This window comes from Drosophila rhopaloa, unplaced genomic scaffold (genome assembly GCF_018152115.1).
Source record: "Drosophila rhopaloa isolate 14029-0021.01 unplaced genomic scaffold, ASM1815211v1 contig_2, whole genome shotgun sequence".
NCBI lineage: Eukaryota > Metazoa > Arthropoda > Insecta > Diptera > Drosophilidae > Drosophila > Drosophila rhopaloa.
The window spans coordinates 17938766-17953084 of record NW_025335083.1 but is presented as its reverse complement, the minus strand read 5'-3'; the positions used below and the strand labels follow the sequence as shown (position 1 = coordinate 17953084).

Genomic DNA, 14319 nt, shown 5'->3' with positions numbered 1-14319 from the left:
ATCTTCCACAAGTCAATTATGGATTATATAGCTTATATGCTCATTTAACTGAAAAGCTTTAGTCAGAGTATTTTTTGTCGAAAAAACATTTGGTTGTTTAAGTTTTATTTATTTTAATTATCTACTTAACAAGAGTATATATTTTGTATATTATCATGTTTCTTTCAAGGGTGACAAGGTGCTAGTAATCTACCTGCGACCTTTTAAGTATACATCTGAACCAGTGGTTAAATAAATAACCCAGCTATCAGCTTGTAAACATCCGAAATGTCGACGCCCAGTCAAACATCGGAATCGGGATTGTTAAATCTAGTTCCGCGGAATGCCCAACAATTGTAAACTGACATAACAAATAGTTCTGGGAATTCGTCATCGCACATTTCACAGGGGCGGAAACACGACGAGCACACGCCCACCAACATAAGAATGTGGGCGTGGCAGGGTGCGATGGACGAGAGGGGGGCGGTGTTCGCTTTGATGTTGCACCGACACACGTTGGCAGACGTCTGTTCACCTAATTATCACACCATTTGAGGCATCGTAAAAGCGAGACAGCCAAAGGTAACGAGGGGATGTGTGGGTGGGTGTGTGGGTGGATGGGTGGATGGGCGGATCGGGAAGCCAAATTCAAGTTTCATTTCGCTGCATTTGTCGTGTATATGGGGCGCATCATAAACCCATAAATGTGTGAAAGGAGAGCGGCGAGATCAAAGCCCTCCGAGAAATAAACTCTGCTGAATTGAAGGCAACTTGAACGCTGTGGTATATTTACATGTTCCCTTTTGGATGATTGGATACGGAAAAAATATAAAGTTTTCCATGCAATAAACCTGAATAAGGATAGCGACTTAAATTTTATTTTTATGTCAAATGAAATCATATATTTATATTAACAAGACATATGCAGTATAAAACATTCTTAACTAGAAACATTTTAGATACTGCATCGCAAACCATAAGTTTTTAAAGCTTGAATATAAAGTTTTACTGCCACAATAAATCAGCTAAAATATTCTCTCTACTAACTACTGAATAAATTAAATCCCCGAATGCATTTATCATGTTTACCGGGACTCCGCCGATCTGGCTTTCATTTGAGTTTCCATTAATTTCAGTGTACAGAGCAAATTAGCAGCAATTTACATCCGTTGCATGGGGGCGGGGGGAAGGGGGCGTTTTAAGAGAAGGGCAGAGGAAGCGAATTAGACCTCGGTCCGGCGGGAAATGGAAAATCCCGACCACCGCCAGCTGCACTTGCACATGCAAACTAATAAATTTCATTGATGTGTCTATTTTGGGCTGCCCTCCACCCATTTAAAGAGCCCCGAAGTGCCTGCAACGGAAGCAATTTGTAGCTACAAGCTGTAATTTCTTCGCCCCCTTCCCCCTCCCCCTCCCACACCACCATTCCACCGCACACTTTCCCCACTTTTTCCACTTTTCCAACCCAGAGGCAAACGCCTCTTCTGACATTCCTCGGCCAAATAAAAAAGACGTCGATAATTCTTAAGCAACGGCGCGAAAATCGGCCAAATTTTCGCTGTCAGTGGTCGGAACCTAATGGCTGGCATTCGAAATGGAGGTGAAAGGGGGTGGTGTACACTAGACCTCGTTGGCTTTAGCAAAGCAATTGCTGCACATTTTATTTAACCCTTTTTATGGCCTCATTATGGCCCAAAAAGGAAGAGCGCGGAGTGCAGACAAAATATATATCTTTTCAGCTGAATTGGGGTAGAAAATGGTGCCGGAGAAAGGGGCTTTGAGCGGGTGCGAAATGTCTGGCGGAAATGAGGCTAGGAATCAAGCAAATAAATGTTTTATAAAATGTTTCCAGCACACAAAGTAACTGAGTGCGACTGAGAGGGAAAAGAGCCGTTCCCCAACAATTCTCCAGCCATTAAAATGAAATTTATCGTTCACAATGTTTTATGGTTTTCGAAATTTCGTGCAAAATGGAGTTACTTGGTAATTTTGACGGAAAATGAATGTTTCCATGGCTTGGGTTCATATAAAATGTTACTTTGTCTCTTATTACTTCCTCAGACCCCTTATCATATGATTAATGTAAGCCCATATGAATACATTAAAAAATACATTTAAAAATATTTTAAGATATTTTTATTACTTCTGTTATTGATGATAAAAAGCTAAATAAAAAGCTTGTAAAACCTTTTTACTTACTCTTAATATACAAGTTTTTTAATCAAAAGAAAATAAACACTTAAAATGTATTTTGAGAGAATTTTTAGTGGAGAATATCCAAATTTAAATTTTAATTTGTTAGCTTAATCCTGTATTTGCTTTTTGTTCTGTATGATTAACTTAGAAAACTAGTCGAATGCCATATTTTTCCATACCCAGCATTTATCAAACGAAATCAAATTGTTTTTCTTTCGTTCTGGACCCCGAACGGCCTGTAAATCTCTTCAACTGCAATTCATATTCCCCACAGAGCCCGGCTTTCCCCTCCCCAAAAAAAGGGATGGTGTGGGAAATTAATAGCGGCTAAAACTTTCAACTTTGCCAGAGGGAGGAGCTGCAGCAGCATCGCCAGGAGCAGGAGCTCACTTACTCATTCATTCAGTTTAGCAGGGGCAACTTGTGGCCATAAATTTGAGCGCAGCGCAAAAGTGGAAAATACACCGAAAAATTGCGGAGGCAAGTTGGCCGACCTTCCAAACCTCACCCCCCCACCAACCACTCGCTATCCCCAGCCTCGCCACTTTACAGTTGTGTTTTGGAGAGCAGAATCCTCCTTTGGGGACTGTGTACTCTGTGTGTGTGTGATATCTAGCGCACTTTCAGCGCGACGATAAATTTCCAAGGCAAAATGTGTAAATTATAAATACGAGCAATTATTTTAACTCTACTTAACAAATTACCATGCCGTAGCATATGGGGCAAAAGGTATAAATTACCGACTTTTACGACTTGCGGAAATTGTACGGCGACGACGGCGTTGCAGGCAGGTTATAGCCCGGTTCTCGATGCATGTGTGCGAGAGTATCTGTGTGAGGTGTTCTGGCGGGAGTCTGCTTAATTGTGTGTGTAGGTGATTATGCCTAATTGTGTGTGTGCCAGGACGAAAAGCGGAGGCGTCTACGGCGGCATGTTCAAGGATCTCTTTCTCCCTCCCTCTCACTTCCTGTCTCGGATATTTCCCACCTTTCCCCACCTCCGCACACCATTTTTCCACCACTTTCCCAGCTCGGTTGCGGTGTAAAACTTTTCGAATCAACTTTTAAGCAGCGCAAATGACGTTGTGGCCATGTTAGAGGTGAGCAGAGGAGTCGAGGGGACTTTTCAGAGGGGGCACAGTCTAGTCAAGTGCGATGGCTTTTGCGGGGGGGAGGGGGGTGAGGACAAGCTCACTTGATGACTTGATAACTTGTGTTCGTGTAGCAAGGTTCCATGGCAAATAATGTTGCGGGACCCGGTTTAATTGCATTATGGCAGGCTACATTTTCGATTTTAAGCACAATATGTAATCCTTTTAATACAACAAGTAATTGAGTTAATACAAGTTCTGCGGCAAATTTAATTGCATAACCGAACTTTACTAAACTTAATCCAGCCACTATAAAATCCCTTCAAGTAGGCAACAATATAAGACTTTCAGGATTTAAGAGGTGTTCTGGCGGGAAATATAATACCCTCTGCAAGGTTATAATAGCTAACCTGAAAATTGGTCAAAAATTAATCAACGTTAAGGAGACAAATTTAAATGCAGTTTTTTTGAGAATCGAACCACAAGTCTTTAGAGGTATGCCACTTTGAAATCGGTTTAAATTTGGCAAAGTTATGGACTATGGAAGTCCAGTTGTGGGTGCCCGTTTTACAAGTTATCAGAAACTTACAAATAAATAACATGAAAATGGGTCAAAAATTTGATCAACGTTAAAACGATAAATTTGGATGCAGTTTTTTTAAGAATCGAACTACAAGTCTTTAGAGGTATGCCACTTTGAAATCGGTTTAAATTTGGCAAAGTTATGGACTATGGAAGTCCAATTGGGGGTGCCCGTTTTACAAGTTATCAGAAACTTACAAATAAATAACATGAAAATGGGTCAAAAATTTGATCAACGTTAAAACGCTAAATTTGGATGCAGTTTTTTTAAGAATCGAGCTACAAGTCTTTAGAGGTATGCCACTTTGAAATCGGTTTAAATTTAGTAAAGTTATGGACTATGGAAGTCCAGTTGGGGGTGCCCGTTTTACAAGTTGTCAGAAACTTACAAATAAATAACATGAAAATGGGTCAAAAATTTGATCAACGTTAAAACGATGAATTTGAATGATTTTAGAGGAATGCCAACTTTATATCGTTTTAATATTGTTATCTATCAAGCCAGAATATATATTAATGTAAAATCCCTAAAGATTATAAAATGAAAGACCGATTTTTAAGGGGATACGGCCACAGCCCAAACCGTAAGAGCAAGAGCAGCCAAATTTTTTCACAGTATTCCATTGGGGGCGTGGGCGCCCACTAAGATCCGATATGTCCCCCCAGTGGCCCCAAACAGCTCCAACATCCATTATTCTGAGCAAAAAAAAGTTGATGTATTTAAGCTTAACTTCTAAACTGGTTGGAATTTCGATATTTGGTTTTTTCCGAATTTTAGGTTTTGAAAAGGCCTAATTAGAAATCTAAAAGAAATTTTGATATCCCCCATAATTTGGGGGCTACATTTAAAATTAACTTTTCGATTTAAAAAATCTAAACCGCTGCTCCGATCAAGATGATTTTTCGCTCAATAGTTATTCTATGGCCCAAATGCTTAAGTTTAATTTTTCAAGTTTTTAACATTTTTTTAAGTATTTTTAACGAATTTATTTAGATTTTCTAAGTCATTGCGTTGTATTTTGCGGGAGCCTGTCGAGAGAACGAAACCCAGAAGCCAAGAGAGCGACGGCCGAGAGAGCAACAGCCAAGAAAACTGATGAGGGGGAGGGGTAGTGCTGCAGGGAAAGGGGGAGGGGAAAGAGGCAATTTAAGTTAAATTTGTTTAGGATTTTAAAAACTTAAACTGCTGCTCCGATCAATATGATTTTCGATCAATAGTCAGTCCTGTGGATCAAATGCTTAGGTTTTATTTTTCATTTTGTAGCAGAAGTAAGAGCCTTATTTAATTTCCACCATGGAAGAAAATAGAAAATTACTACAAATTCTGTAAGCAAAGCCAAAATGTTTCCAAGTTAAATATTAATCTTAAGATTCGAACTTTTGACCAAATACGTATGTACATATGTATATTTGGATATTTTTTGATTTGCTTATATGTACAATACATGTACATACATACAATGTGTGTGTATGTTTCTATTCGAAAGTAGATAATGTGCTTAAATACAAATAAAATGATTTATTATACCCGTTTATCGATCAAATGTGGAATCTGAAAATAATACGTTACTTTGCTGTTTTTGTATTGGATGCCAATCTTTTACTGAGTGTACAAAGGTTTTTGTTTTATTCAAAACAAGAAATTGAAAATAACAAATTCCAATTTACAAACAAGTATACATATTTGTGCGCAAATTAAAATTGCATTGATAACTTTGTAACTGATAAAAAGTATACAAGCTCACGACTTTTACTTGGATCACTTTCATCCCTAAAGATTATAAAATGAAAGACCGATTTTTAAGGGGATACGGCCACAGCCCAAACCGTAAGAGCAAGAGCAGCCAAATTTTTTCACAGTATTCCATTGGGGGCGTGGGCGCCCACTAAGATCCGATATGTCCCCCCAGTGGCCCCAAACAGCTCCAACATCCATTATTCTGAGCAAAAAAAAGTTGATGTATTTAAGCTTAACTTCTAAACTGGTTGGAATTTCGATATTTGGTTTTTTCCGAATTTTAGGTTTTGAAAAGGCCTAATTAGAAATCTAAAAGAAATTTTGATATCCCCCATAATTTGGGGGCTACATTTAAAATTAACTTTTCGATTTAAAAAATCTAAACCGCTGCTCCGATCAAGATGATTTTTCGCTCAATAGTTATTCTATGGCCCAAATGCTTAAGTTTAATTTTTCAAGTTTTTAACATTTTTTTAAGTATTTTTAACGAATTTATTTAGATTTTCTAAGTCATTGCGTTGTATTTTGCGGGAGCCTGTCGAGAGAACGAAACCCAGAAGCCAAGAGAGCGACGGCCGAGAGAGCAACAGCCAAGAAAACTGATGAGGGGGAGGGGTAGTGCTGCAGGGAAAGGGGGAGGGGAAAGAGGCAATTTAAGTTAAATTTGTTTAGGATTTTAAAAACTTAAACTGCTGCTCCGATCAATATGATTTTCGATCAATAGTCAGTCCTGTGGATCAAATGCTTAGGTTTTATTTTTCATTTTGTAGCAGAAGTAAGAGCCTTATTTAATTTCCACCATGGAAGAAAATAGAAAATTACTACAAATTCTGTAAGCAAAGCCAAAATGTTTCCAAGTTAAATATTAATCTTAAGATTCGAACTTTTGACCAAATACGTATGTACATATGTATATTTGGATATTTTTTGATTTGCTTATATGTACAATACATGTACATACATACAATGTGTGTGTATGTTTCTATTCGAAAGTAGATAATGTGCTTAAATACAAATAAAATGATTTATTATACCCGTTTATCGATCAAATGTGGAATCTGAAAATAATACGTTACTTTGCTGTTTTTGTATTGGATGCCAATCTTTTACTGAGTGTACAAAGGTTTTTGTTTTATTCAAAACAAGAAATTGAAAATAACAAATTCCAATTTACAAACAAGTATACATATTTGTGCGCAAATTAAAATTGCATTGATAACTTTGTAACTGATAAAAAGTATACAAGCTCACGACTTTTACTTGGATCACTTTCATTTATTATATAGCTCTGCCAGTATCCTTCTGATTCTCTCTCTTGAAGGATCTTCTACAAAGGTTGTTAACACAAAGGTCTTCAAAAAAAGGGGCAAATAAGAAATAAGAAAGTCCTGACAACCCTAACTCCAAACTAATATTAAGTCGTATACAATACAAAAAGCGTTGGGGCTGAGATGGGTGAAATATTTTTTTGGATGCACCTGGAGGGACAGGTAAAACCTTCTTGACAAACTTATTGTTGGCAAAAGTTCGAAGTTAAAAAAAAATAGCCCTAGCTGTAGCATCTTCCGGTATAGCTGCTACCCTGCTCAATGGAGGTCGAACTGCTCATTCTACATTTAAACTTTCTTTGGATTTAGTTAATTTAGAAGCACCTCATTGCTCTATTTCAAAGCAATGTAATATGGCTGCGGTGTTTAAAGATTGTAAGTTAATTGTTTGGGATGAGTGCACAATGTCACATAAAGGTGGGCTTGAAGCCATAAATAGAACCCTGCAAGATATTAATGAGTACTATGTTGATGGGTGGTATTACAGTCCTGCTAGCTGGAGACTTTCGCCAAACCCTTCCTGTTGTGCCAAGAGGTACAAGAGCTGACGAAATAAAGGCCTGTTTAAAATCTTCATTTTTATGGCCACAGATAAACAAACTAGCGCTCACGAAAAATATGCGAGTGCACTTAAAAAGAGACAGTTCTGCAGGAATTTTTGCCGAAACTCTTTTAAAAATTGGGAATGGCGTCCATCCAACAGTTTATGGAAAAATAGTTATAACATCACGCTTAGGAAATGTAGTCAAAAACGTTCAAGACCTTACATCCAAAATATTTCCTGACATTTTCAACATATCATGTAAAAGCTTAGATTGGCTATCTGAGCGCGCCATTTTGACAACGAAAAATGAAAGAGCAACCACTATTAATAATTTATTGCTAAACTCATTTGATGGTTTAGAAGTCTCCTATAAATCGGTCGACTCTGTTCCTGATGCTGATAATGCTGTTCATTACCCTGTTAAATTTTTAAATTCTTTGAATCCTCCAGGAATTCCTCAGCATAATCTGTCTCTTAGGATTGGAGCACCCGTAATGTTATTGCGAAATTTAAGTCCCCCAAAGTTATGCAATGGGACACGATTGCAGATAAAAGGTCTTCATAAGAATGTAATCGAAGCAACAGTATTTACGGGGTGCGCGAAGGGGGAAACAAGAAACCTAAAAAGTTTCAGTGGAATAGGTCTAATTGGAGATACCACATTAAAAAAACGCGCCAATTTCTCTACCTCAGGGGTGGTGTGGAAATGGGAAAGTCATGATAACCGTACTCAAAACTAATTTTAAGCGAACGAAGTCGCGCCGGGTACAGCTAGTAATGAATAAAATGTAATCAATTGGGACTTGCGTGCAGTATACTATAACATTATTCGGCACTATTTTTTACGGACTCAAATTCGTGCCCCTTAAGCAAGTTCATTCAATCAAAGTACTTGGCCAACTGCCCCTGTCTTAGCCTCTTTGCACTCGCTGTCTTGCATTTAAAATTCGCACAACATGCCAGGCCATTAATCATTTTCGCAAGCAGCCAGCGAGAAGACTTGATTCCATTTTTTCGGGGGCAAAGATGAGGGACTCCGCGCAAAAAACAAAATGAATATTTTCTTTACTTCTTACGCAACGCTGGACACAAGATTGATGTGACATTTGTGCCGGGCTCTTGAGAAATATGGCAGCTCTTGGCAAGCTTCCCTTCCTTATACCCCCCCTCCACGGGTTACCACTCCTGGCAGCAATTGGCAATGAAAAATTCTAGCGCCAGCCAAAACGACATTTCAATTCGAAAAGTGCTCGACACTCTCCAGTCGACAGGCCCGGGAATCCCCCAACTTCCACCCCCCTCCCTCGGTGACAGTGAGTGCGAGAAATATTGCGCCCGCAGCATATTTTGGGTTTTGGGTTAACTTGCCTTCGACATTGGCTCTGACTCGCAGTTACAGTCTCAGTTTCGGTTTCAGTTCTAGTCCGACTCCCGCTGGATGGCAGCGGCAGACATCCTGGCACGCCATCTATCATTTCAGCTCTAAGGGTTGTTGATGGCCCCCATAAATTATTTTTGCACGCGCTTCGCGTTCCAAAACTACTGCGCCAAAAATATATGTATTTTTGCGCAGTGTAGCGGGAGGGGATGTCGGCCAAAAGCAATTGCAAAGCGCATTTCATTTACAAAACTTAAATATATTTATATTTGCTTTTTTCGTGGTAATCGTTGCAGCTGTCCTATCCTTGGGCATTTTAAAAATAAAAGGAAGGAGCGACAGTGAACGGGAAATAGAATGGAAAGGTTAAACCGGACTGAAAGTTACGAGAAAATAACTTTTATCCTAGCATAGTAATCTTTTTAAAAAACAAGCTTAACTTTAAGTAAACTACTTACTTTATTTTCATTTATTTATGTTTGGTTTAGCTTGTTAAGCTACGAAATTAAAATTAACGAATGTTTTAGTGCAAAAGTTTTAACTCAAAATATTTAAAAAGCCTAATAAAATGTAGAGCTGATTTAGAGCTGTCTAAAAATTGTATTATATTTTCAATAGTAAAACGGTATTTTCAGAAAGCATTTAAAAAAAAAAAAAAAACCATTTACAAATTTTATTGATTCTTGTATAATCTGTTATGTTATTTATAATAGTTATCGGAGTTTCAAAATCCAGTTTGGTGTTGGATCAAAATATCAGAGAACACCAAGTCATGAACATTCACTTTCCATCCGAAAATTGTCCACTCTACACAACTTAAAACTGCAGGCCTTGTAACGAATTTGATTATTTTTTTACACACTTTTTGCTGGACTATTTTCATTTTTTAATTGCTAGGAACAGCAAGATTGCGGTTTTTTAATATTTGGAGAAATTTAAGTCAAGAGCATTCACTCTCCATCCAAAATTTTGCTTTTCCATAAAGACTTCATTTTAAATTGCCAACATGTCCTCACCCCACAAACAGTTCTATAAAAATTATGGATTGGACTCCACAGAGATGCGTCGTCGTCGCGGGGAAGCGGGCATCCAATTGCGAAAGAACAAACGCGAGGAGCAGTTCCTAAAGCGACGCGGTGTTGACCTGAATCCAGCCACATCTTCCACATCTACTGAAATAGAAAGCAGCAACAGTAGCTATTTGCAGGTGGGATTTTGCTTATTTATTTATTCCTGTTAATATCCAAAGTCACACAATCTTGCTCCGCAGTCTGACGACATTAATGAGAGCAGCATTGGACCAATTGCCGAATCCGAAATCGACCAGGAGTTAATCCAGATGCTGTACAGTGGAAACGAGAGCGACCAGGTAAAGGCAGCAAAAAAGATCCGTTCTCTACTCGCCCGGGAAAGCGACCCACCTGTGGATGAGGTCATTAAGAAGGGATTGGTGCCCCAGTTGGTAACCTTTCTGCGGAACAACTCCAATACCACGCTGCAGTTCGAGGCTGCCTGGATCCTGACGAACATTGCCTCGGGCACCTCGTTCCAGACCAGGATCGTGATCGAGGCCGGAGCAGTGCCCTTTCTCATTGGACTGCTCGCCACCTCAAACGATGCCGATGTCCAGAATCAGGCTGTGTGGGCCCTGGGCAACATAGCCGGCGACTCGAGAATGTGCCGGGACCATCTGCTGAACTCCGGCATTCTGATGCCTCTTCTACAGTGAGTTAGGGTCTCAGATATATTCCTAATTTAGTCACATATTTATTTGGACTTCTTGCAGCGTGCTGGACAACTCGGAGCGCACCAATATGATCCGCAATTCGGTGTGGGTATTGTGCCATCTGTGCTTCGGCAAGAACCCGCCCGTGGACTTTACCAAAATCGTCTGCTGCCTGCCAATTCTGGCAAGATTACTGGACATCGACGATGTGGATGTACTCAAGCATACTTGTTTGGCCATCAGCTTTCTGGCTGATGGACCGAACAATCAAATCCAGGCTGTTCTTGAAGCGGGCGTCAGCCGTCACCTGGTAGAGCTGCTACTGTGAGTGTTTCCGTTTCGCCATTGGGTATCAATTAATTAATTATTGATTTTAGATATCCGCAGCAGAAAGTTTGCACAGCCGCTTTGAGGGCAGTTGCCAACATTGCAACCGGCGAGGATGAACAGATTCAGGTGCTTTTGGGCCATAATGTACTCGTCAACATTTCCAAGCTATTGCACTCGCCGTGGAAAACAATCAAGAAAGAGTCCTGCTGGATTATCTCCAATATTGCGGCCGGCAATCGAGCGCTGATCCAGGCGCTGATCGATGCCGGCTTGTTCACCCAGCTCATAACCATCATGAAGACGGCCGAATTCAGGACTCGGAAGACGGCAGCTTGGGCCATCGCCAATGCCACCAGCAACGCATCCTGCGAACAGATCCTTTACTTGGTCCAGGTGGGCTGTCTGCCTCCTATGTGTGAATTCCTCACCGTCATGGACTCGGACATCATCCTCGGAGCCCTAAATGCTCTGGAAAACATTTTGAAGGCGGGTGAACATTTCACCCCGGGACAAAATCCTTATGGCTTAGCCATCGAGGAATGCGGTGGTAAGGGAATTTGATTCAACGGGGTTTAGATATTACACCATTATATCCAACATTAGGTTTGGAAAAGATAGAGTTCCTGCAGGGTCACGAAAACCGGGAGATCTACCAGAAATCTTTTGATATAATCGGTCGGTTCTTTGAATTCGGAGAGGAGGAGAGCGTTATGGCACCCGAACAGTTCACATTCGATCCCCACAATATGCCCACCGGCGGTTTTAATTTTTAGTACAAGCCTGGCAGGAGACTAATAACTATCATCATGAACATCAGCCACAGAAGGAGCCATTTAAGCAAAGCTTCTTAACTAAATTTGTTTATTGAGCCGGGTTTATTTTTAATTTTGTTAGACATACTCGTCTGCATGTTATTCCAGCGATTAAAAATTTAATACCACCCACAATCCTGAATTGGCTATTTTTTTGTATTTATTAAATTTGTTTTTTAATTTATAATTTTAGACTTTAATTAAGTTTGTAAATATTTTTAACTAAGCTGTAGACACTGACCTTGTGTTTCAACACATTCATACAATAAAAAGTGCTTTACGATTATATTTTGTAACGCAAACCTTTGCCTGAAACTTCGTTTAATTAATGAAACGTCAATAAAATTCTTTAATTTCGTGATAACTCCTTAAAAAATTAATTGATACGGAAATTTTTTCGACTGAACTAACGTATATATGTATTGAGCTTAACCTTGGAATTTTTGGGTGTTACTCTACGAGAAAAAGGGTACACAAACATTGATTAAGTTGTCCAACCCTATTTTAGTTCCCAGACTTACCAATCAAGCCTCAACCCATTCAGCTGTCTATAAAATGCTTCCCCGAACTCACTTTTTGGCAGTGCCTTAAGCGGTTTTGCACTCGCCTTGGACATCAATCAAATGGGCATTAAAACATATTCCTGAGCCAAGGCCCGAGTCCAAGTCGAAACCTCATTATCGTGGCGGGGCATTAATCAGCTGGACACCGACAAGTCGCTGGCCAACCCCCCGGATGACTCTATTCTCCGTACTCCCGAATGCCCACACCACTCAAATATACTGGAATATTGTTGCGGTCAACAAAGTCCATGGCTTTATTAATTGCTGCTCATTAGCGCTCAGGGCCCATCGATCAAAGTGACCACAACAGCGCCGGAGATATGTATATATACACGGTGTGTGCATGGGAGTAACACGATGACCCACAGATGCAGATAAAACATAATTTAGTGGCAGCCAAGTGCAGATAAGCCCTGTGGCTGCCGTCGCATTGACAAACTGCAGACAGGCGCCCATGGGCGAGGATGTGGTACATGGCGGGGAAAATAGGGGGAAAGTGGGAAAGTCGGGGCTCCAACTGGCCATTCTCTCTGGGCGCCTGGCATCGGAAACTTTGTCGCCATTGGACATTATCGCAATTTCTAATCGAAGGCCCAGCAGCAGCGGCGGCAGCAACAACAGCTCATGATTGAAATTCAAGTCTCGCCCAACTACAGAAACATAATAAATGACCTGCGGCCGCAGCGGGAAACCCGAAAAACAAAACACAAAAAAATAAAACCCAGAACAACAAAACAAGCGAAAGGCATAGCCGTAATCAGCACTTGTAACTGAAAACCCCTCGGGTCAGGAGGATGGGGGCGTCCAGCGGAGGGGATCCACATCCACCAGGCCGGCCGATGGGCATGTGTAAAGTTTCCGAGGCGGAGGACACACTAATTAGTGGCCATTGATCATTCGGCTCTGGCGCCTGGGTGTGACAACCGAATTTCTTCGGAAGGAGTCGTTTATAGTGGAAAAGACCAGAGCCGATCGAGATCGATTCGGAAAATACACTTACTAAAAGAAATAACTTCCTATTGTATCCAATTTAAATTATTTACTTTGACAAACTTTTAAAATATGTTTCCAATACAATTAAGTAAGTCGCTGTGTTAAATTTATACTTTTGGATATCAACTTTTACATAATTGTTTTCTTTTTCATTTTTATCAAGGTGTTATTACTATTATTATTACTTATTCCCTGTGATTACTTAAACAATCATATAGAATTTATAATTGGTATTGCATAATAAATTTCCGAAGCATGTATCTATCCAATACTTATAGGAAAAATAATCGAAACATCTATCCGAATTCTATATGTAGTCATATTACTAATCCATCGTCAAAGTTAACATACCCTAATACTTTAAAGTCCCAAAAATATTCAATTAAGTCATTCTTATCCCTTAATCACATTTAAGAATTTTGTGCATTTTGAATAATCACCATACTCATAATGATAGTCATCTGAATTTTGTATTCCCATTTTCATTATCGGGGTTGATTTCTCGGCGACCCTTTGGATCCGCATAATAGAGCCATTTGACCCTGCGGGGGAGAATCGTGGTGCTGATGGCTGGATAGCTGTACGGCTGACAACTTGAAGTTTTAATTGGGTCTCTTGTCGAGCGGTTATTCTGGTGACTCCCCGCCAAGAGGCGACTCTAATTAACCGCACAAATATGTAGAACATTGCCTCAATGTCCCCCCATCCAGAGCCGCCCATCACGCCACAACCAGAACCAAACCGGCAGCTCATAAACATAATTCACAAACGAAAATTCAATTGGCCAAAGCTTAAGCACTCGACTCGGCTCTGGTCTTGGTCTTGGACTTGGAGTCTTGTAAGGGCGGTCAAAGTGCCATAAATAAATTAAACCCATTTAACATGCGTCATAAATTTATAAACAATACACCCAAAGCTAATTAGCCGACTCGAAAATTGCTACGAACGTGGCCAAAGTCGAGGATTGAGGGAGGAAGTCAAAGGAAAGGGGTGGCCCTTTTGTCTCGGTGAGCCAGAGTGCAAGTGTTGCCAACTGCGGATGGCATTACGTTCTTTG

General features: G+C 40.0%; 1 protein-coding gene across 1 annotated transcript; it reads left to right on the top strand.

The window, feature by feature from the left end:
- Positions 1 to 9643: 9643 nt before the first annotated feature.
- Positions 9644 to 11839, top strand: LOC108051023 (importin subunit alpha-5-like). The gene is made up of 5 exons (XM_017132964.2): positions 9644 to 10045; positions 10109 to 10563; positions 10625 to 10888; positions 10942 to 11441; positions 11498 to 11839. The coding sequence occupies exons 1-5, from the start codon at positions 9845 to 9847 to the stop codon at positions 11665 to 11667; spliced, it is 1590 nt and encodes a 529-aa protein (XP_016988453.2). The 5' UTR covers positions 9644 to 9844; the 3' UTR covers positions 11668 to 11839.
- Positions 11840 to 14319: the final 2480 nt, after the last annotated feature.